This window comes from Myxine glutinosa, chromosome 1 (assembly GCF_964187855.1).
Source record: "Myxine glutinosa chromosome 1, kmMyxGlut1.1, whole genome shotgun sequence".
Lineage (NCBI taxonomy): Eukaryota > Metazoa > Chordata > Myxini > Myxiniformes > Myxinidae > Myxine > Myxine glutinosa.
In genome coordinates this window covers 49,503,523-49,525,741 of record NC_136261.1, presented here as the reverse complement: position 1 = coordinate 49,525,741, position 22,219 = coordinate 49,503,523, and the positions used below count along the sequence as shown (strand labels likewise).

The 22,219-nt window shown below is 43.5% G+C and overlaps 1 protein-coding gene across 1 annotated transcript in view; it reads right to left on the bottom strand.

Annotated features, from left to right (window-relative positions):
- Window positions 1–22,219, bottom strand: part of LOC137423610 (A disintegrin and metalloproteinase with thrombospondin motifs 6-like) — a 353,906-nt gene that overhangs the window by 51,923 nt on the left and 279,764 nt on the right. The window contains exons 19-23 of the mRNA XM_078770793.1: window positions 21,359–21,461; window positions 20,547–20,680; window positions 14,514–14,637; window positions 14,187–14,267; window positions 10,457–10,620 (exon numbers count right to left, since the gene is read on the bottom strand). Of these exons, the coding sequence (XP_078626919.1) occupies window positions 10,457–10,620; window positions 14,187–14,267; window positions 14,514–14,637; window positions 20,547–20,680; window positions 21,359–21,461 (606 nt within the window). The remainder of the gene's footprint in view (window positions 1–10,456; window positions 10,621–14,186; window positions 14,268–14,513; window positions 14,638–20,546; window positions 20,681–21,358; window positions 21,462–22,219) is intronic.

Below are 22,219 nucleotides of genomic sequence, written 5' to 3'. Positions count from 1 at the left end.
GTTTGTTTTTGTCAAGAGAAAGTGACAATTGGCGGAGAAGTCACAGAGGCCGGGTTTTGGGCCTTTGACAGCAGAGAAATTGAGTTTTGACAGCAAAAGACTTCCAAATAATGGTTGTGGCAAACAGTGACTTCTGGGATGACAGGGGTGTGGGGTATTTGGCATCGCCAGACTAGCTTATTGGTTTAGGAATGTTTAGAGGTCATTGCAATGTGATAATTACTTGTGATCATTTGTTGTTGGAACTTGTTGTTGGAACTTGTTGTTGGAACTTGTTGTTGGAACTTGCTGTTGGAACTTGTTGTTGGAACTTGTTGTTGGAACTTGCTGTTGGAACTTGTTGTTGGAACTTGTTGTTGGAACTTGTTGTTGGAACTTGTTGGAACTTGTTGTTGGAACCTGTTGGAACTTGTTGTTGGAACTTGTTGGAACTTGTTGTTGGAACTTGTTGTTGGAACTTGTTGTTGGAACTTGCTGTTGGAACTTGTTGGAACTTGTTGTTGGAACTTGTTGTTGGAACTTGTTGTTGGAACTTGCTGTTGGAACTTGTTGTTGGAACTTGTTGGAACTTGTTGTTGGAACTTGTTGTTGGAACTTGTTGTTGGAACTTGCTGTTGGAACTTGTTGTTGGAACTTGCTGTTGGAACTTGCTGTTGGAACTTGTTGTTGGAACTTGTTGTTGGAACTTGCTGTTGGAACTTGTTGTTGGAACTTGTTGTTGGAACTTGTTGTTGGAACTTGTTGTTGGAACTTGTTGTTGGAACTCGTTGTTGGAACTCGTTGTTGGAACTCGTTGGAACTTGCTGTTGGAACTTGTTGTTGGAACTTGTTGTTGGAACTTGTTGTTGGAACTTGTTGTTGGAACTTGTTGTTGGAACTTGTTGTTGGAACTTGTTGTTGGAACTTGTTGTTTTAACTTGTTGTTGGAACTTGTTGTTGGAACTTGTTGTTGGAACTTGTTGTTGGAACTTGTTGTTGGAACTTGTTGTTGGAACTTGTTGTTGGAACTTGTTGTTGGAACTTGTTGTTGGAACTTGTTGGAACTTGTTGTTGGAACCTGTTGGAACTTGTTGTTGGAACTTGTTGTTGGAACTTGTTGTTGGAACTTGTTGTTGGAACTTGTTGTTGGAACTTGCTGTTGGAACTTGCTGTTGGAACTTGTTGTTGGAACTTGTTGGAACTTGTTGTTGGAACCTGTTGGAACTTGTTGTTGGAACCTGTTGTTGGAACTTGTTGTTGGAACTTGCTGTTGGAACTTGTTGTTGGAACTTGTTGGAACTTGTTGTTGGAACTTGCTGTTGGAACTTGTTGTTGGAACTTGCTGTTGGAACTTGTTGTTAGAACTTGCTGTTGGAACTTGTTGTTTGAACTTGTTGTTGGAACTTGTTGTTGGAACTTGTTGTTGGAACTTGTTGTTGGAACTTGTTGTTGGAACTTGTTGTTGGAACTTGCTGTTGGAACTTGTTGTTGGAACTTGTTGTTGGAACTTGTTGTTGGAACTTGTTGTTGGAACTTGCTGTTGGAACTTGTTGTTGGAACTTGTTGTTGGAACTTGTTGTTGGAACTTGTTGTTGGAACTTGTTGTTGGAACTTGTTGTTGGAACGTTTTGGGAACATTTAAATGTTGGGTTTTGCTGACGTTTCCACAACGTCGCCACAACGTTTCACTTTCGTTGTTGCAATGTTTTGCTCCAACGTTTTGGGAACATTTAAATGTTGGGTTTTGCTGACGTTTCCACAACGTCGCCACAACGTTTCACTTTCGTTGTTGCAACGTTTTGCTCCAACGTTTTGGGAACATTTAAATGTTGGGTTTTGCTGACGTTTCCACAACGTCGCCACAACGTTTCACTTTCGTTGTTGCAACGTTTTGCTCCAACGTTTTGGGAACATTTAAATGTTGGGTTTTGCTGACGTTTCCACAACGTCGCCACAACGTTTCACTTTCGTTGTTGCAACGTTTTGCTCCAACGTTTTGGGAACATTTAAATGTTGGGTTTTGCTGACGTTTCCACAACGTCGCCACAACGTTTCACTTTCGTTGTTGCAATGTTTTGCTCCAACGTTTTGGGAACATTTAAATGTTGGGTTTTGCTGACGTTTCCACAACGTCGCCACAACGTTTCACTTTCGTTGTTGCAACGTTTTGCTCCAACGTTTTGGGAACATTTAAATGTTGGGTTTTGCTGACGTTTCCACAACGTCGCCACAACGTTTCACTTTCGTTGTTGCAACGTTTTGCTCCAACGTTTTGGGAACATTTAAATGTTGGGTTTTGCTGACGTTTCCACAACGTCGCCACAACGTTTCACTTTCGTTGTTGCAACGTTTTACTCCAACGTTTTGGGAACATTTAAATGTTGGGTTTTGCTGACGTTTCCACAACGTCGCCACAACGTTTCACTTTCGTTGTTGCAACGTTTTGCTCCAACGTTTTGGGAACATTTAAATGTTGGGTTTTGCTGACGTTTCCACAACGTCGCCACAACGTTTCACTTTCGTTGTTGCAACGTTTTGCTCCAACGTTTTGGGAACATTTAAATGTTGGGTTTTGCTGACGTTTCCACAACGTCGCCACAACGTTTCACTTTCGTTGTTGCAACGTTTTGCTCCAACGTTTTGGGGACACTCAAATGTTAAGTAAATCGGATAAGAATTCACGAGTTATTTAATTATTAGCGATTAAGGAAGTACTTATTTAATTAATTACATTTCGTATTACATTACAGTAATTACATTACAGTAATTACCTGAGGTAATTACAGTAATTACAGTTCCGGTAATTACAGTAATTACAGTAATCATTACAGTAATTGCAGTAATCTTATTACAGTAATTACATTACATTAACTCAGGCACCTTTTGAGTAAGGAAGCTGATATTTGGACATGACACTGACCAAGTGATGTGGCTGTCAAGGAAAATTTTGCTTGAAATATTTTGTGATGGAAAGTGATGGATGAAAAAACGAAAATATTTTGTGATGGCCATATTGGCAATTTCGTGGCCATATTCGTGGCAACTCAGTTAGTGCCACTGCACCTTTAAAATGCATCCCTGCGTTCATTTTTCGATCGATTGAGTTGAAATTTTGAACAATCGGATCTGGACTGTCGTTGTTAACGACTCTAGCACGCACCCGTCCAATCAGGATGGAGCGGTATGGTCCCCGGATCATCACTGCCCGCAGTTTTAATTAGTTTTACTTTTTCTCTTGGTCATATAATTTTGAAGACATGCATGTTATGATATAGGAAATGTTTGTTCTGTTGAACGGAATAAATGTTGTTTATTTGTGTGGGTGTGTATTTTTGCGTATTTTGGATATATTTTCACGACTAATTCCAGTTAACATCCTGCAAAATTTGCTCGTTTTCTGGCCGAGTCGAAATTGCGTTGAGTTCCTATGGCATGCGCCATTAAAAGCGCTGTGTAATGGTTGAGCTCCCTTTATTTCGTTTTGGTCATGCGGATGAGCCGACAAAGTGACGAATGCTGCGGCTGGAGCAGTAGAAGCGATGTTTTTTTAAATTGAAATGATGTAATTTAATTAAACGTGGTAGGTGGGCAAAACCGCAAAGCATACCTCTTTTAAGGTGTGTTCAAACCCATGAACATTTCAGCAATCAATACGATGCTGAAATGATGTAATTTAATTAAACGTGGTAGGTGGGCAAAACCGCAAAGCATACCTCTTTTAAGGTGTGTTCAAACCCATGAACATTTCAGCAATCAATACGATGCTGAAATGATGTAATTTAATTAAACGTGGTAGGTGGGCAAAACCGCAAAGCATACCTCTTTTAAGGTGTGTTCAAACCCATGAACATTTCAGCAATCAATACGATGCTGAAATGGTGTAATTTAATGAGTAATTTAATGAGTAATTTAATGAGTAATTTAATGAATAATTTAATGTGTAATTTAATTGTGTAATATGGTCGACCTTGGTTTTGTTTGGGTTTTGTTGTTTATTTTTGTGGGTGGGTATTTTTGTGTATTTTGGATATATTTTCACGACTAATTCCAGTTAACATCCTGCAAAATTTGCTCGTTTTTCTGGCCGAGTCGAAATTGCGTTGAGTTCCTATGGCATGCGCCATTAAAAGCGCTGTGTAATGGTTGAGCTCCCTTTATTTCGTTTTGGTCACGCAGATGAGCAGACAAAATGACGAATGCTGCGGCTGGAGCAGTAGAAGCGAGTTTTGAATTGTTCAATGATTATTCGATATTGTTATGACTTATTGTCAATAGGTATACTAAGTGGCCATGAGGTAGCCTGTTGCTATGTACAGTTTTATTCTATTGTTGATTATACCACATAGCTGTGGTGATAAAGGAAATGTTCGTTTTAAATAGATGATTATGATAGGACCATGACTATAAAATCATGATGATTATTATGAATGATATCATAGGGTTCAAATGCAGAATGATTGCATGAACTTGGGAAAGAACTTTCAAGCCCTATGGGATAAAGTGGGTGTTACAAGCGATGGAGTTTCAAAATTTAGCATGATTGAAGGAATTTTACAGTCTTATTTCAGGAGTTTTACGAAATTTATATTGCCAAGAGATTTGGGTACTATTAAAAGAAAAAAATGATGAGATATTTTTCCCAATGAACTTTAATATCTGCCATCCATTTTGGCTGTCTCACGAATGAAGGATGAGTTGCCTTTAGTGGTTGCAAAGAAAATTTGTGGAGACCAGGCAAAATGGGGAAATATGTCAGATATGACCCTAGGACAGGACGGTGATTCATCAATTGACATGAGGTACGAACCAGAGGTGACGACCGATGAGATTCGATCTCAGTCAATGGATGGACCTGTCCTGACATCATTGGGGAAAGGGCTTATGCAAGGAGTCATCCAAAATGATTAATTTGATTTATTGATGAATATTGATGAATTAATTGAAATTGAATAATTGATTGAATTGTTGATTGATTGAATCTAATTGATTGAATTTAATTGAATAAATTTAACTGAATAAATTGAACTGAATAAATTTCATTGAATATATTGATTGTTTGATTGATGAAAATGCGGTCTCAAGAAAGAAGCTTTGATATCTTTGTGAGATATTATCAATGTGAAGACAACCTTGGAAAATTGAGCAAGGTGGTGAGTTTATATACAGATATATATGTGCGGTTACCATTGTGTGATTTCCCCGTCAACAGAGCGGACACCTGAGGATTCACCCATTTCATACTGACCCTCCGGCTCATCTGCAAATACTGATCTGTGAGATTGGATTGTGCAAAAGCCACAGGTGAGGGAGATTCTCTGGAAATCACCGTTTGAACAGGTGGAGAGATCCTTCCTGGAGGTACGAGTGAAGCTTTAGAGGAACAAACTACAACACATCCAACGCTACTTTGATAAAAGGCAGAATGGGAAATGGAGCCTGCAAGAACACACAAGGACAACCAGAGATTCCACAAAAAGGTACTTGTACACATCATATGTACGACCGTTATGGTGCCGAAGCTATAAGGCAGATCGAGAATTGGTATTTGTGGACAAAGGGACATGATGAGGAGTTTCCAAGAGATGGTACATTTGAGCGAAGTCGATTGGAAAGATTGGAACAAAGATTGAAAGCCAGGAAGGGACAGAATCTAACGGTAGACTGGCTTGCATTCCATCTTTGGGATGGTGAATCCAGACAACGGGAACAGCAAGAACGGATAACGGATCTAGAACTTAAAATAAAAAGGATACAGGATACAGTGGAGGAGACAAATGCACAACTGCCCTCGAAATTAGGAATGAAAGTGACAGTTGTCCCATCTGATTTCCAGTTGTCTCCCCAAAAATGACGGTACAGAGAATTTTTCGTGTTTCAGGAGATAACGAGAGATTGCAGTGGCAACTCAGGGATGTAGAGATGCAGCCCAGCAATACAAGTGCAAAGGAGCACAGACCAGGCAACGACAGAAACCGGTGTTTCAAGTGTGGACGGATGGGACATTGGAAAAGAGGATGTCCGTATACCAAAAGGAAGACAAGTTCATAGGGTAAACCAAGATCAAGGGTACCAGTGCTGACCGATACCTCAGACAATGATTAGGCCTTCATTGCGACAAATCCCAAATGACGATTGGCCTCAACAAATTAGATTACTGGACAAACATGAATAACTGTCGATGATTCTTGGGTCTGAAAAGTTGTCGGAGCAAGAATTATTCATTTTTCTTTTGCTTGTAAGCAAATTGATAATTAATTGATCAAATGCCGAAATTGGATCTTTTATGTTGGGCACAAAATTTTAAATTTACAAAGTTTGGAACAATTGCTTTGCAATTTTTTTGGCAAACCAAGTGACAAGAGTCACATCATGACCAGGTGGGAATTTCGGACTATTGTTCCACACGAATGATAGGTCAGTGGTCGACTGACATACAAATGGGTGGGTAGTCAAATTTGGATAAATTATTGTGAGAACTGAAAGGGTTATGTCAATGTGACGTCATAGGGGTTTTCTAAGAATAAACTTTTTGGTCCATTTGTGTATTAGCGCTTATAAAATTGAAGGACAAATTTTGAGAAATTGAAATAAAGTTGACACCCATCCGGATCTGGCTGTCTGTCTCCATCCATTGTTAAGTTAATCATGGCATACACCCTCTTTCTCAAAGAATGATGAAGACATTCTCCCGTGTAACTTGGAGATGAATGCTTACCTTCACCAAGGAAATTTATGTGACCATTTGCCTGGATCACACTGCAACATATGAAAGAAAGGCGATCACTTACTCTTGTTCGAAGGCTTCGAACATTCATCACATCAGAAGTTGCAGGACAACGACATTTTACCCGCAACCTCTGTGAAATGCAGGGACATATGTTATTACTTCACCAACTTCCGGGGAGCCAGCATGGAGCTGCAAACCAATGGCTGTGCCTTTTCACAACAGCTGTGCGCGATTCTGCGGGCCACTCCTGGTATGGACCATGGATGACCTGAACACCATGGTCCCAACATCATTGTGGATGCATCCGGCATCCCTGTTCCACATCTTGCTGGCCAATCAACGTCACACCAATACTTGCTGCCCACTCACAATGAGGGAGGAGGCAAGTCGACTACAACTGGGTGAAGGCCTTGTTCAGGAATTACAATGGTTTACAGCAAAAAAGTGGCAAGAATGCTACAAGGAGAGCAGGGTCAGTCTATGACTCCGCAATGTTACCACAACAGCGAAATCCTACACGAAGTAGTGCAGGAGCTATGAAGACATTAGGAGAAAATGTTTCATAACTGGATTCAAACACAAGTGATCAGCCCTTCCTTTCAAACATATTCAACATTTGTGTGGAGGCAAACGTTTTTGCCAGATGGTGCAGATGCTTTACAAAACTTGAAAATGAAGTGAAATTGTTGTATCTTGGTGATGGTGAAGTGTTGTTTTGAAAATATATTTGTGATGCAAATGCAATAGATTGAACAATATGGAAGGAGTCAATGACCAACGAAATGTTTTGTGATTCTTGCAGGATGACGGTGTATGCCTAAGGGAATTTGATTACCAAAGTTATGATTATTTACTTATACTTGTAATGATGTTTACTTGTAGTGATTGACTGTTTACTTATATTGATGTTTAGATTAATGGTTAATATAAACAAAAACAAAAAGATGAGGGAATTGTGGAAGTGTAACTCAGTGTAACTTATTGATTGGCACTGGTAACTCATTGATTAAAGACTGGTAACGATTTCGTAAATGGATGCCAAGAATGTGCACGAACATGGTAATCTCTTGTCCACCTGGTCACAGCCCCAGGCTGGAGCACCCCCCTATCGTTTGGTAAACGGAACTCGCAGCAGGAGGGGAGCGAGCTGATGCCAGGACTCGGTGCATGCATGACCTCGGGGCATTAGCGGAGAAAGGATTAGCGCGGCAAGGCCCATAAAAACCAGAGCAAACGATGAGTCAGGAGACTTGTGACCAGAAGCTCTGACCTACGGAACGGAACGGAACCCTGTGAACAGCGCTGAGAGAGAGCACTCATACTCAGAACCTCTGCTGAACGGGAATGGCGGAGGAACATTGGCCGAACGAGAAGGAACATGCGGATAGAGTGACCTGGTCCATTGAGTTAAACGGTAGTTATTTGGTATTGGAATGAAAGTGAACAACCAGTTAATAATAAAGTCATGACCTTTTGTAAAACCTGTGTCCGGTCATTGGAGTCTTGGGTCTCCCACACCATTTCCCTACACATGGCTTACATACTTGCTCTCTGGTTGTAGTCAATGTGTGGCCCTGAATGGATTTCTCTCATCTCCGCTTCGCATTCAGGCTGGAGTTCCCCAAGGCAGTGTGCTGGGCCCTGTGCTTTTTTTACTCTTCATCAATGATCTCTCCGACTCTCTGGAAAATCCTCTCGATATTTTTGCTGATGACTCCACTCTCTGCCGCTCCATTCCTCATCCCTTAGATCGGCAGTCTGCAGCCTCCTCACTCTCTGCAGACCTGGTCAAGCAAGTGGAGCATGTCTTTCAATCTTGACAAATCTCACGCTCTTACTATGTCTCTCCGAAAAGACCAACTGGACAACCATCCCATCTTCTTTCTCAATAATCCTCTCCAATAATTTCTGTCACTCAAGCTTTTGGGTCTCACTGTCTGCCATGATCTTTCCTGGGAAAACCACATTTCTAAGCTGGCCTCCAAAGCCAGTTGCCGTCTGGGATTCATCCGTCGCGCGAAGTCGTTCCTTGGCACACCTGAGCTCCTTACCTCATACAAGGCTTTCATCCGCAGCTCAATGGAATACTGCTCTCCCCTCTGGGCTGGTGCTCCTGCCTCACACCTAGCTCGGCTTCACGCTGTTGAAACCAAAGCTTTCGGTATCATTGGAATCTCCCGCGATGAAGCTGATTGTGAGGGCATTTCACTCACTCACCATTGTGAAGGCAGGTAGGTGATCTTTCTGTCTTCTACCGACTCCTCTCCAGCCTATCTCCCCCAGCTCTATCTGTGCTCTGTCCCCCAAATATTCCTACAGGTCGCACAAGATCTGCCAGCAACCCTCTTCTGGTGAAATTGTCAAAATGAAGACTCTCTGCTCACCTTCACTCATTAATTCTTCTTTACTCCCACCTCTGGAACAAACTCCCTCACTCTCTTCAATCCCACTCCTCCCTCCAGATCTGCAAAACAGCTGTTCACCACCATCTCTTATCTTCCCCCATCCAAAACCTTGATCTTTTCTAGCGCTGTTAATTCACCCAAGATCCACTTTTCTGAAATACCGACTTCTTTCCTGGAAGTCCTACGGGTTTGACCACACTAAAATGGGTCTGCAGCTTTTCAGAAACACAATGGGCCAAAGCCGTGAAATGCGTGTCACCGTCTATGACTGGTGCCTGAGGAGCACAGGCCGGGGGCATGTTCTCCTCCTTGCCTTCTGCTCTCCCCCCTCACCATTCTCTTGCTCTCCCTCCAATTTCTCTCTTTGCCCCCCCCCCTCCATCCCTTTCTCCCTCCCCCACCTATCTCCCTCTCTCCCCTACTCCTCTCTCCCCCCCCCCCGGCTCTCTGTCTCCCTACTCACACTCCACTCTGTCAACCCCACCCCCCATCTCTCTCTCTCCCACCATTCTCTGTCTCTCCTCTTCCCCTTTCTCTGTCTCTCCCCCCTCCGCATCCTCCCCCTCCCTTCCCTCTCTCCATCTCCCCTCCCTCCCGGAGTTTACAGTGTAGCGACATTTGGTGAGGCTTCACTCCCCCACTCCTATCTCCGTCCCCCCTGTCTCTCTCCCCACCCCCTCCTCCTCTTCTCTTTCTCCCTCACCCACCTCTTTCCTCTCCCTTCTCCCCTACTCCTCCCTTCTCTCACCCCTTCTCCTTCCCCTCCACTCGCCTTCCCCCTCCCATTCCACTCCATTCCTCTCTCTCCCCCATCTCTTCATGTTCCCGTCACAAAGCCCGGCAATGCTGGGTGCCTTTAGTTTGCTATTCCCCACCCCTCCCTCTCTCTCTTGCCCACCCCCCTTTTTGTTGTTGTTGTTGTTGTATACAAGATCGAGGCTCGTGAAAGAGCCAACATTAATCGCACAAAAAATCAAACAGAAACATATAATAAGGGGAGCGGTAGACAAGATGGGGAGAAAGGGGAAGCACACAAACACAACATTTGAGAGCAAGGACATCGGGAGATCTGTGGGAGGGAGAGGGCTTGGGGGGAGGTGGGAGAAGTATAAAACACATGGACTTTCCCCACCTTCTCCCTTCTTCCCACCCGTCCCATCACTTCCCCTCCCCTCTCCTCCCTCTCCCCCACCACACGTCTCATCATGCTGCCTTCCCTTCCCTTCACGCTGCCTTCCCCACCCCTCTCCTTTTGCTGCCTTTGTTTCACCTCCCCTCCCATTTCAATGTTAGGTAATTCAAATTTGTGCCATCAACAGGTGATCTCTTTATTTGTCAATCTTACCATGACTGTGAGGATTTCATTTGTAGGCCCCAGGGCTTCCAAGGACTCTGGAGCATCAGTAGGACGCTTGTAAGAGAATGTAGTTCCCGCCACACCGAATTTCCGTGGCCAATCGATGGTCCAAGCACCATTGATGTAGTAGTCATCATTATCCGATTTCAGTGCTGCCTCAAGAACAGGCCAAAAAATATTTTCATCACTACAATGAAAAATTCGAACTGATAGTATTGCTTAAGACAAAGCTTAATTGTATTAACAATACTTTGATACAATTGACACATCATAAACTGTTGATAATGCAGCACAGCACTCTGTGTTAAGAAGAAGAAGAAGATTAGATTACACACTAATGCGACAACATATCAGCATTTTTATATCCTGCAGCATAAAGACTAGATATTGGAACATTTTATCTGTTCAAGTGTTGAAATCAAAGTAGAGAAGACTATATATTCAGCAAATATATCTGCCGTGAGAATGGAGGAGGTGCTGTGTTGCGAGGCACCACGTTTTGCTTGGTCGATGTCCCCTGGGTACGTGCTGGACTACACACTGGGTTCTATGTCAGAGCGGATGCACTGTAGATTGAAAAGCAAACTTATGAAGGTAAATGGAGGAGATATTCAGTCAAATGTAGTTCCTTCAGATAGTCCGTTGCACGAATGCATTGTAGTATGATCGATCTTGAGGTAGTATTGCACTCGCATCAAAAAACAAGAATGACCGCACTGTGGTCACAACCTGTGACACAAAATACATACTTTTGTCCTCTGTCCACTCAACTCTCTCATCTTTGTTGTTGAAGATATTATACAATTCATGTCTAAGGGTCTTCCTGGTTTGATTAAATATCAACTATGCGAGTCTGACGGACAGCCGGGTCTGGTTTCACACCCCTTAAGACATAACGTAACATTTGAAGACACCCCTCCTGCCCCCTTCCAATCAACACTCGACCCAAACAAAGAAATGTGACGCAACAAAACCCAGGCAGTGTATAATCAGCAGATGCCTACAGGCCTGATGTCTTAGGCCCACCCGAAAACAAAGATGGCGGCCATATTAATTCGTCTGTGCGCCATGGTGGGTGGAGTCAAGTGTCAAATGTGGGTGGGGTCTGGCTGACCAATGGGTGCACATTTCAAAATTTGACCCCCAACAAAAGCCACAACAACAACAACAACAGCCATGCAGAGCTCTTGTAGACCTGCAAAAATAATTATTGATTACAATACTAGCTGTACATAACTCATTAACATAAGAGAATAATATGAGTGTGAATCAGGTACATGATATGTTAAATTTGCATCGATGGAAGTGTGCAGGAGTGGTATTTGCATGGCAAAAGGCCAAGCACGGGAGAGGCCTGCACAGGGCCACTTGTGGAGATGCATAAAGCTGCTTTCTGTGCAACACAAAAGGGATTTTGAAAGGTGCACCAGCATTCATTATATATTTAACCTCGTAAGAGCCACTTGTTTGCTTTTCAATCTGCGGTGCATCTGCTCTGGCATAAGATTCAGTGTGACGGTTTGGTTGAATTTCACTCAAAGAGGAACACACGTATAATATCGTCTAGTCCCAAGGTAAAGGTTAATATACTCTGCTATGAAAGAAAATAAACATGGTATTGGTGTTGACATGACATATATCATGGGACACAGATGAGGCGCAAACCCCTGACAGAGATAAATTCTGAATAATTACATGACCATATTTTTGGCGACCAAATATTGTACGGTAATGCTGAGTTGTGGTGAATGTATTCATTTTTGTACACAGTCAAGGCTCGTGGTAGAGGTACAACACAACAGAACAAAAGGAACAGTAGAGAGAGGGTGGAAATGCAAACAGTGGAGTTGAAGGACAAAATAAAGGGAGATTTAGACAAATAAGGGAAGTTTGGAGGAAAGAGGGTAGGGGAGGATGCATGTGGTGGACAAGATGGATACAGAAGCGAACTCTCAGGAAGAAAAAAATGGAAATTTTGAAGGAGGTGGGGAAGCGATTGGGGAGGCTAACGGGTAGAGAAGAGATCATGGTTTTGGATGGGGGATGATCTGAGATGGTGGTGAAGAGCTGAATTGAAGATCTAGAGGGAAGAATGAGATCGCAGAGAAAGTGCAATATGGCTACACAGATGGGACAAAGAAGAGCAAGAAATGAGTGGAGGTGAGCAGTCAGTAGTGATTCTGGATTTTGAGAGCTTCCCCAGAAGGAGGTTGATGGTGGACTGTGTGTGCCCTGCAGAAACATGAGGGATGGGGGAGGGGGGGGGGGAATGGGTAAAGTAAGGAAAGACCAGAGGGTACAATACCAGAAAGGAGGTGATGGAAGACAGAGAGACCACTCATCTGTCTGCGATGGGAAAACGTGATAAGCCCATGAACGAAACTTCATTGTGGGACATTCCAATAACCTTGAAGGCCTCTATTTCCATGCCCACGTCAGGGTGTCAACCACCACGGCGTCAAGCAGAGAAAGGCGGGAGGCAGGGGCACAAGCCAAGATGGGAGAGCAGTATTCCATCAAGCTGTGGATGAAGGCCTTGTAGGTATATAGAAGTTCAGGTGTGCCAGGGAAGGACTTTGCATGACGGAAGATGCCCAGTTCGGGACTGGCTTTGGAGGCCAACTTTGAAGCGTGGTTTGCCCAACAAACATCATTCAGATAGTGAGACCCAGGAGTTTGAGTGACTGAATTTCCTTAAGTGCATTGTTAAGAAAGTAGATACGATTTTACAAAGGGTCCTTTCAAAGAGAGATGATTAAAGTGTGAGATTTGTCAGGATTGAAAGACATATTCCAGTGTTTGACCATCTTTTGATTTTGTCAAGGTCTGAAGAGAGGGAAGAGGCTGGAGACTGCCTGTCTGAAGGATGAGGGATATCACGGCAGAGGGTGGAGTCATCAGAAAATAGATAAAGGGAATTTCTCAGAGTTAGGAATAGGACTGGGCCCAGAACACTGTTTTGTGGCACTCTAGTCTTGACAAAGAGAGTAGATGAAAGGATTCCGTTGAGAGCCACATATTGGCGATGAGAAGAGAGGAAGACAACATGTGGCACTCAAGTCCTTTGCCATGGCTGGCGATTGAGGTACCAGCACTAATCCAGTTTGCATGCATGGTTGACATGGTTGCAGACAATTGAAATGCATTGAAATTGAGGCAGAGAGAGTTGGGCTGAGTGGTTAAAAGTTGGTCAGTGTTGGCAAAGAGGGAGATTTAAATGGAATTATCCCTGTTCGGTGGATGATACAACACAGATAAACAATAGGTCGTTGTGGAGCGGAAAGTGCAGCCAAAGGTACTTCTGGTGGTTGTGAGGTGTAATATCGGTAGAGGAGTAGTGAGAAATTGAGTTATTGATATGAAGTGTAACTCCGCTGCTGAGGCAGTGTTCAGGCTTGTCAAATTTTGCGCCTCAAACGTGTCAAACGGAGACAATAACCGGAGAGAGACACTAAGGAGCCAGGGACGTCCAGTAGGAAGGAGGATTCTGTTAAACAGATGATGTCTGGTAGTCCTTCAACAATAACATTACCAATTCTACATGTTTGGTTTTTTTAAGGTGGAGATTATATCAGCAGACAGGTGGAAGTGAGATTGATGAAATAAGACCAAGAGATGCATCCATATTAGAAAATTAATGCAGAGTATAAATGAAGAGGAAGATTGGCAGCAATGAATGGGCATGGTTAAAATGAGGAACTGTACTATATTGCTATACCAATGTAGTTCCTTGAAAGGGCTTCTTCTCGGATCTCGATACGAATAGCACCCATAGGGATCTGTACCACTTCCTGGTAGGCTGAAATGGGATGGGTGAGAGAGAAACAAAGTTGGCATTACCACGACTTGTGCAGATGTGACGATGAATTCAAGTTGATTTCTGTTTAACATTGTTTAATATATGCCTGTCCAATCAGGTTGTAAAAAAGCTCAACGAAAGCATACTGCGTGGTACATAAAACTGTATAAATCACGCAACATTGTTTACATTTGGTCAATTTTATGCACGTTTTCCTGTGTGCGCATCTGTTATGTCAGACCTCACCTCCACGATGTGCTGAGCCATTAAAAATTCCCTTGACCTCCTTGCATGTTGAGCCATCTCCTCCACATACACGGCAATGATCTTCGTCCATTAAAGAGCCAAGCTTCCTGTCACATCCCACATGCTGAGGTGGGTGGAGTGGGGGTCAGGGGGATAACATATTTGTGGTTTATTTGCTAGCTGGCTCAGCAGCTTCAACATATCAACTTCAATGACTTCAAGAAGGCATTCAATAGTGTACATAGAGCGTGTGAGCCTGTGGAATATATTGAGATCTTATGGAATTCCACAGAAGATGATCACTCTAATAAGCAAATTATATGAACACTTAGAATGCAGTGTCTTCATGAACAACTCCTTATCAGAGTGGTTCCTGGTGGAGTCTGGAGTTCGCCATGGTTGTATTATATCACCTATCCTCTTTCTGATTACTATCAACTGGTTCACGAGGAACACCATATAGACCTCGAGCCATCCAGTGGACCCTTTCCACCCAACTTGAAGATATGGACCAAGTTTACCTACCTAGGCAGTCTCATCAGCAAAAACAATAGAGCCAAGAAAGACATCAAGGCAAGACTCCGCAAAGCTTATAATGCATTCACTCAACTCCATTCTATTTGGAAGTCGAAGCAGTACAGCCTGAAGACAAAGATAAGACTATATAACACATTATAACAGCAATGTCAAATCTGTTCTTCTGTATAGCTCTAAGTGCTGGTGGGTAATTAAGTCAGACATGAGCAAGATGGAATCTTTCCACAATGGATGCCTTAGGAAAATCTGTCCCATTTTCTGGCCTAATAAGATATCCAACAAAGACTTGCATGAAAAAAAAACAGTTGTCACAGCATTGCCTTTGAAATTAAGTGTCACCACCTCCAATGGCTTAGCCATGTGCTTAGAATGTCCCCTGACGGAATCCCCAATGTTGCTTTGGGATGGACACCGCCAGGAAGGAGGAAACCAGGCAGACCAAAAACAACTTGGTGTTGGAATATGGTAGCTGATCTGGAGGAGATGGGTCTATCATGGTGTGAGGTGCAGAATGTAGCTCAGGATACATATAAATGGTGAAAGCTCGTAGCAACCTTATGTCCCATTGAGATGAAGAGGATAAGTAAGTATTGTTGTATCAATGTGGTTTGCCAACACGGAGCCATCGTGCCAAAGCAATGAGCTTCGTGAATGGCCGAATCAAGGGGAATCACGATTGAGCAGCGAACATGGCTCCCCCCAAGTCGAGATCTAAATCCCACCGGTCTCTTAAAATGAATTCATTTTCCTACTTTATTTCTCCCCCAGGGATTTCCGAAAACTCGGGGCAAAACGGTTTGCACATGCTCACGTGAATGGCAGGATTCGGGTGGCACGTAACCTTAAGAAATAACAGGTTTATTGAAAAAAAAACATCAGACAACACAAACGGCGAATTCTAAGATGACAGATAGACAGACAGGAATGAATAAATAAATAAATGCGCACAGTAAAACAAAACACTTAATACAGAATAGGAAGCTAAGGCACCTCGAGCACACACTCATACATTCACAATGGGGGAGTGGGGTGAGGGTGGAAGGGAGTGGGGTGGGGGGGGGGAGGGGGGGAGAGCAGGAAATGTCTTGCAAAGGATATGAGTGTGGAAAATGGCTCCAATGAGAGCAGGCCTCCTGGTGGAGCTGCACGGACCAGCCCACTGCCACCGTGCCCCGCAGAGAGGTGAAAAAGTAAAGTGTGGTGAAGAGAAGTGTGGGTGAGGGACTACCTGAGTACACCCCTCAACTGCTTCTGAATTCTTCTGCTGCTGGCATCTTCTGACTGACTGCCCCCATGGGCGTCCTGTTATATCAACTCCACTGCGCCCATGCTCACAACACCCCCACCCTCGCGTCCCTCCTCCCAGACCAACTCCGCCACTCATGAGACACGTAGTTGCTGCCACGGTGAGTTGCCACTATACAAGCGGCAGGCACCTCTATAACAATCGCGGTATAACAATATATAAAAACTCTATCTCCTCTGTTCTCTTCACCCTCTATTTTGCTCAAAGTCATCTGCCATCTGCTTGGTAATCAACCAACATTACCGCTTTACACAAAAAGATGCTAAAACAGATCCTTGCAACTACAGACCAATCAGCCTGCTCCCAATAATCAGCAAGGTCATGGAATCAATCATCGCATCTGACATCAAATCCTTCCTCTTCTCCAATGGCTTGACCTCCGATCATCAATTTGGATTCACAACTCGTCATTCTACTCTGGATATGCTGCTTCTGCTGTCTCAACAATGGATGGAAGTCCTCAATGCCAAACAGAAAATCAGAGCTGTCTCCCTTGACATATCACGTGCCTTCGATACGGTCTGGAACCCCACCCTGCTCACCAAACTCTCCTCTTATGGTATCCATGAAAGCCTCCATGCATGCCTTGCAGACTTCCTTTCTGGTCACAGTCAACGTGTGGTCCTGAATGGAATTACTCTCATCTCCCCTTCCTGTTCAGGCTGGAGTTCCTCAAAGCAGTGTTCTGGGCCCGGTGCTTTTTCTGGTCTTCATCAATGATCTCTCTGACTCTCTGGAAAATCCTCTCTATGTATTTGCTGATGACTCCACTCTCTGCCGTTCCATATTTTAACTCTCAGATTGGTAGGTTGCAACATCTTCACTCTCTGCAGACCTGGACAAAATCACAAACTTGTCAAGCAAGTGGAACATGCCTTTTAATCCTGACAAATCTCACACTCTCACTTTGTCTCTCCCAAAAGACTGTCTGGACAACTCTCCCATCTACTTTCTGAACAATTCTCTTGAAGAAGTTATATCACTCAAGCTTTTGGGTCTCACAATCTGCCATGATCTTTCCTGGGAAAACCACATTTCCAAGCTGGCCTCCAAAGCGAGTCGCGGACTGGGAATCCTCCATCGTGCAAAGTCCTTTCTGGGCACTTCTGAGCTCTTCAGGATCTGGGCACTTCACCACATACAAAGCTTTCATCCGCAGCTCAATGGAATACTGCTCTCTCCACTGGGCTGGTGCTCCTGCCTCACACCTTGCTTGGCTTCACGCGGTTGAAACCAAAGCTTTCAGAATCATTGGTATCTCCCGCGATGAAGCTGATTCGGTGGGCTTTTCTCTCTTTTACCGCAGGCAGGTCGGTGGTCTTTCTGTCTTCTACCGACTCCTCTCCGGCCTTGCTCCCCCTGCTCTGCCTGTGCTCTGTCCCCCAAATATTCGTGCAGGGCACACAAGATCTGCCAGCAACCCTCTTCTGGTGAAACTGCCAAAATCAAGACTCTCTGCTCACCTTCACTCCTTCATTCCTCTTTTCTCCTGCCTCTGGAACAAACTCCCACACTCTCTTCAATCCCTCTACTCCCTCCAGGTCTTTAAAACACGACCATCTCTTATCTTCCCCCATCCAAAACCTTGATCTTTTCTACCCCCGTTAAAACACCCCAAATCCGCCTCTTTCAATCCAATCCCCAACTTCTTTCCTGAAATTCCTCGTTGTGAAATTCCTGGAAGTGTTCATTTGCTTTATACCGCGTACCTCTCACTCCTCCCCAGCCCTCCCCTTCCAGAGATCTACCGACGTCCTGGTAGTTCTCCGCTGTTGTTGTGCTTGTGTGCTTCCCTCTCCCTCCCCCTCTTGTCTCCCGCTCCCTTCATTATATATTTTATGTGTCTGTGCATGTTTTCATGGTCAATGTGTTAGCTCTTACATGAGCCTCGATTCTGTATCCCCCCCAAAAAATGCAAGCAGTTAAAAAAGGGCCACACAAAAAACATGGAATGTGACATAAGGTATTGTTCGGCGACCTCATATTGGAATATAGATAAACAGTATACCGGGTAGATTCTGAGAGCGCATTCCACAGTATGCAGAAGTAAATGAACTAATTCGAAAATTTGCAGACAGCAGGCTGTAGAATTCCTTTAATTACCTCTGTCACCAAAGGGGGATGGAGGTTATGTTTTCACCCCTGTTTGTTGGCCTGTTTGTGAACAAGATATCTCAAAAAGTTGTGGATGGATTCGGACGAAATTTGGCAGAGAGGTAGCGTATGTGACAAGGACGAAATGATTAGATTTTGGTAAAGATCGGTTTCGGATCCGGCTCGGTTCGATCGATTTCGGTTTCGAAGATAAATTTTTTCAATGATTCTTCACCATTGGGATATAGGGCCAAAACCGATATATAGCAGGATATCTCAAAAGGTTATTGACGGATTTGGACAAAACTTGATGGACCGGTTGGGTGAGTGATAAGGCAGATTCAATTCGATTTTGGTGAAGATCTGAATATGAATTCAAATACGAGAATTATTTAATTGAAAAGTGATTCTTCACCATTGAGAGATAGGGCCAAAACCGATATATAACATGATATTTAAACAATTGTGGACAAGGTATGACGAAACTGGGTGAATGAGTTGGTTAGGGGACAAGAAGAAGCCGATTAGATTTTGGTTCAGGTATGAATCCATATCCGACCTATCAGTGGGATACAAAACAAACTGCTCAGCCTGGCGGAGGTATGCGCTCTACCGGGTGCTCTACTATGTGCCGTTCTAGTTACTACTGCATTCAAAAGTGTTATTTGGTTTGAGGGAATGAACTTGATAAACAAAATACCTCAACAACGTCAATGGCTTATAAAAATGTAATATCACCAATATTACAAATACATTTGTGCAAAATTATTGTTTGTATTATGATTGGTGTAAATCATGACAACACAGCAACTCACGTACATATCCTTAGTTAAAACAAGCCCGTCTCTATAATGATGTATGGTGAAAAAAAAAAAAAACCACCTTTAGAGGCCATTTTTCCCCGCAAAGCGGGGGTTGGCCTTTTTCGGGAACCGTGGTTGTTGTTGTTTTTCGGTCCCCTATTTGAAGCAATGTTTTACGGCCGGATGCCCTTCCTGACGCCAACCCTTTTTGCCGCCTTTAACGACAAACAGGGAATTACCAGTGAACTGGTACTCAATTAGCCGACCTCGGAAGGTCCGATGACAGGCTGAGTCAACCCCCCCTGGCGTTAATTCAGCGATCGACCGGGATTCGAACCCAGGATCCTTGGATCCTAAGCCGGCACCCTAGCCGCTAGCCCAACACCAGGGATGCACAATTGATGCACAATACACACACACACACAAACACACACATACACACACACACACACACACACATAATGATGTATGGTGAGGTGTTTGGAATTGCACAGCTGGAGTTGTTTTGGATTATGCCAACAACACAAATGAAGTTACTTAACTCCCGTGAGCAAGCAGTAAGCCCAATCATGGAAAATGGCATGCGATGCCCATAGCGCCCTGGTAACAGATGTTGATGCTTATTGTCTCCTCATATCCATATCTTACATTTATAGTTTCCTCCCTGAGCTTTACATTTCTGTAAAAAAAACCTTTAATGAGGGCCTCCTAATAAAAACTGTTTCCTAATGAGTACATTCGTTCGATGGGCACCATGAAAATGTTTTAATTTGATGTTCTAGTTAGAGCTCCTTAGTGAAGGATCAGGATAATCAGATGAGTATTAAGAACACACTATGCCATTCACAATGGTACTAACACACACACACACACACACACACACACACACACACACACACACACACACACACACACACACACACACACACACACACACACACACATACACACAGACACACAGACACACACACACACACACACATACACACACACACACACACACACACACACACACACACACACACACACATACATACACACACACACACACACATACACACATACACACACACACACACACATACACATACAAACACACACACACACACACACACACACACACACAAACACACACACATACATACACACACACACACACACACACACACACACACACACACTCAGGGTGAACATGCATCTGCAAGTTATAATTATGAATCGGTAACTCTAAGTAACAATAAGAGCTACAACGCGACGCACAATGTTAGCTCAGGCAGATGACTCCCGCCTCACCCGGCACTCTCCATTGACGCACACATTGAGCGAGTCCGAATAGCAGCGAGTGCCATCAACAACAGCTGGTGCTCGCTCTGTGTAGAAGTTGTAACCTTCAGCCAGGCAGTTTAGTGCACATGGTTTAACCTGACCTGAATATAACAAAAGGAGACGGGAGGCAAGGGATGGCAAAGATTAGCAGCTGTGTCAAACGAAGGCGAGGTAAGGGGTCGGGAGGGGAAACGGACAAACAGTTGATACTGGTGTGACAGAAAAAAATGAAAGGAAATTAATTTCAGTTTTGCTATCACAGAATCATGAAAATTGCTCGGCAACGTTGGGAAAAGAAAAATCTGAGTTGACTTTTTGCAAAATTGCGTTAAAAAAAAAAGGAAAAAAAGCGAAATATATGAACGAGATGCTGGTGGGAGAACACAAGCTTGTATCTAGTGAATTAAGTTAGTTTCAGAACACAGTAAATGAGCACAGAATCCCAAACAAGTCAACGTCAGGTTGAGTCACACGATGTATTGTAATACTATCTGTACACGAGGAGCAAGTCATGGAAACCGTTTGCTTAATTCACCAGCAGATGTACATGTTCCGTTAGATGCCAGATGCACGTCTACATTTGTTACATATTGCGCATTATCCACCTTCTCCCTAATTCCCTACTCTCATACCTCTTTGCCCCCGCTCCCCTATTAGAAGTTTTTTCTCAAGGACCTAGTTTTGGGCCTGCACCACCTATTAAAAGAATTGGACCCCGACTAAAAGGACTCATTAGACTGTCCTTTGCTCTCCGATTTTATTAGCCTCTCAAAACTTACCACCAGTGAAAGGTTTCCAGCTGTAGTATTTCCCACGGAAAGACTTGCTGTCGAAGTCTGCGCACTGTTGCTCACGGAAGTCATGCATGCTATCTTGACATTCCTGGAAGGACAAGACAATGACGAAATCAGAAGGAAGAATGAAACAAACACAGAAATAATAGAGTAATGGCTTACGCCAACACATCACATCCAAACTAGGAATGTGTTCATGTGACATACAAGGCTTGGTACTAACAGGGTATGCAGGATTTGCTGTTTTGGGCCTCAAACTGTGCCTTGCTCCCTCATCAAGTTAGGGGGTTCGATTTTTTGGTTTAACCAGCGAAGAATGGTTACAAATAAATTATCCTGACTAGCCCATCATGAAGGCAAAATCTGGATTGGCAGCTCTGCTTTCATTTATTTGTGACAATAAATCTCGGTCTTCAAAGGCTTGAGTGCCACACGGATGTCATCCTTGTTTGTAGGTGATGTGTTGCCATAATTGATGCGCATTACGTCAGCATCAAGTCAAATTTAGGGTCAGTGTTGCTCTTTGTGGTTAATTTATCCCTTCTGACTGCAAACTCGCCTCCTAATTGGTGATCAGCAGGGCAGAGACAATGTATCCGTGTGGCAGATGACCCCTTGTTACGAGCAGGTCATGCAGCATTTGCTGTTACAGGACTTTACCTTGCCTTGCTGCCTCATCAAGTTTGGAGGTTCATATATATATATATATATTTTGTAAAAGATTGGGGTGGTTGGGATTCTACATCTTTAAAGAAAGAAAGGCGATTCCAACCAGAAAGTAAAACTAGATCTACTCCACAAATTTGAGCAAATGAGCAAGAGCAGGCCCGGTCTCAGGCGACGTTT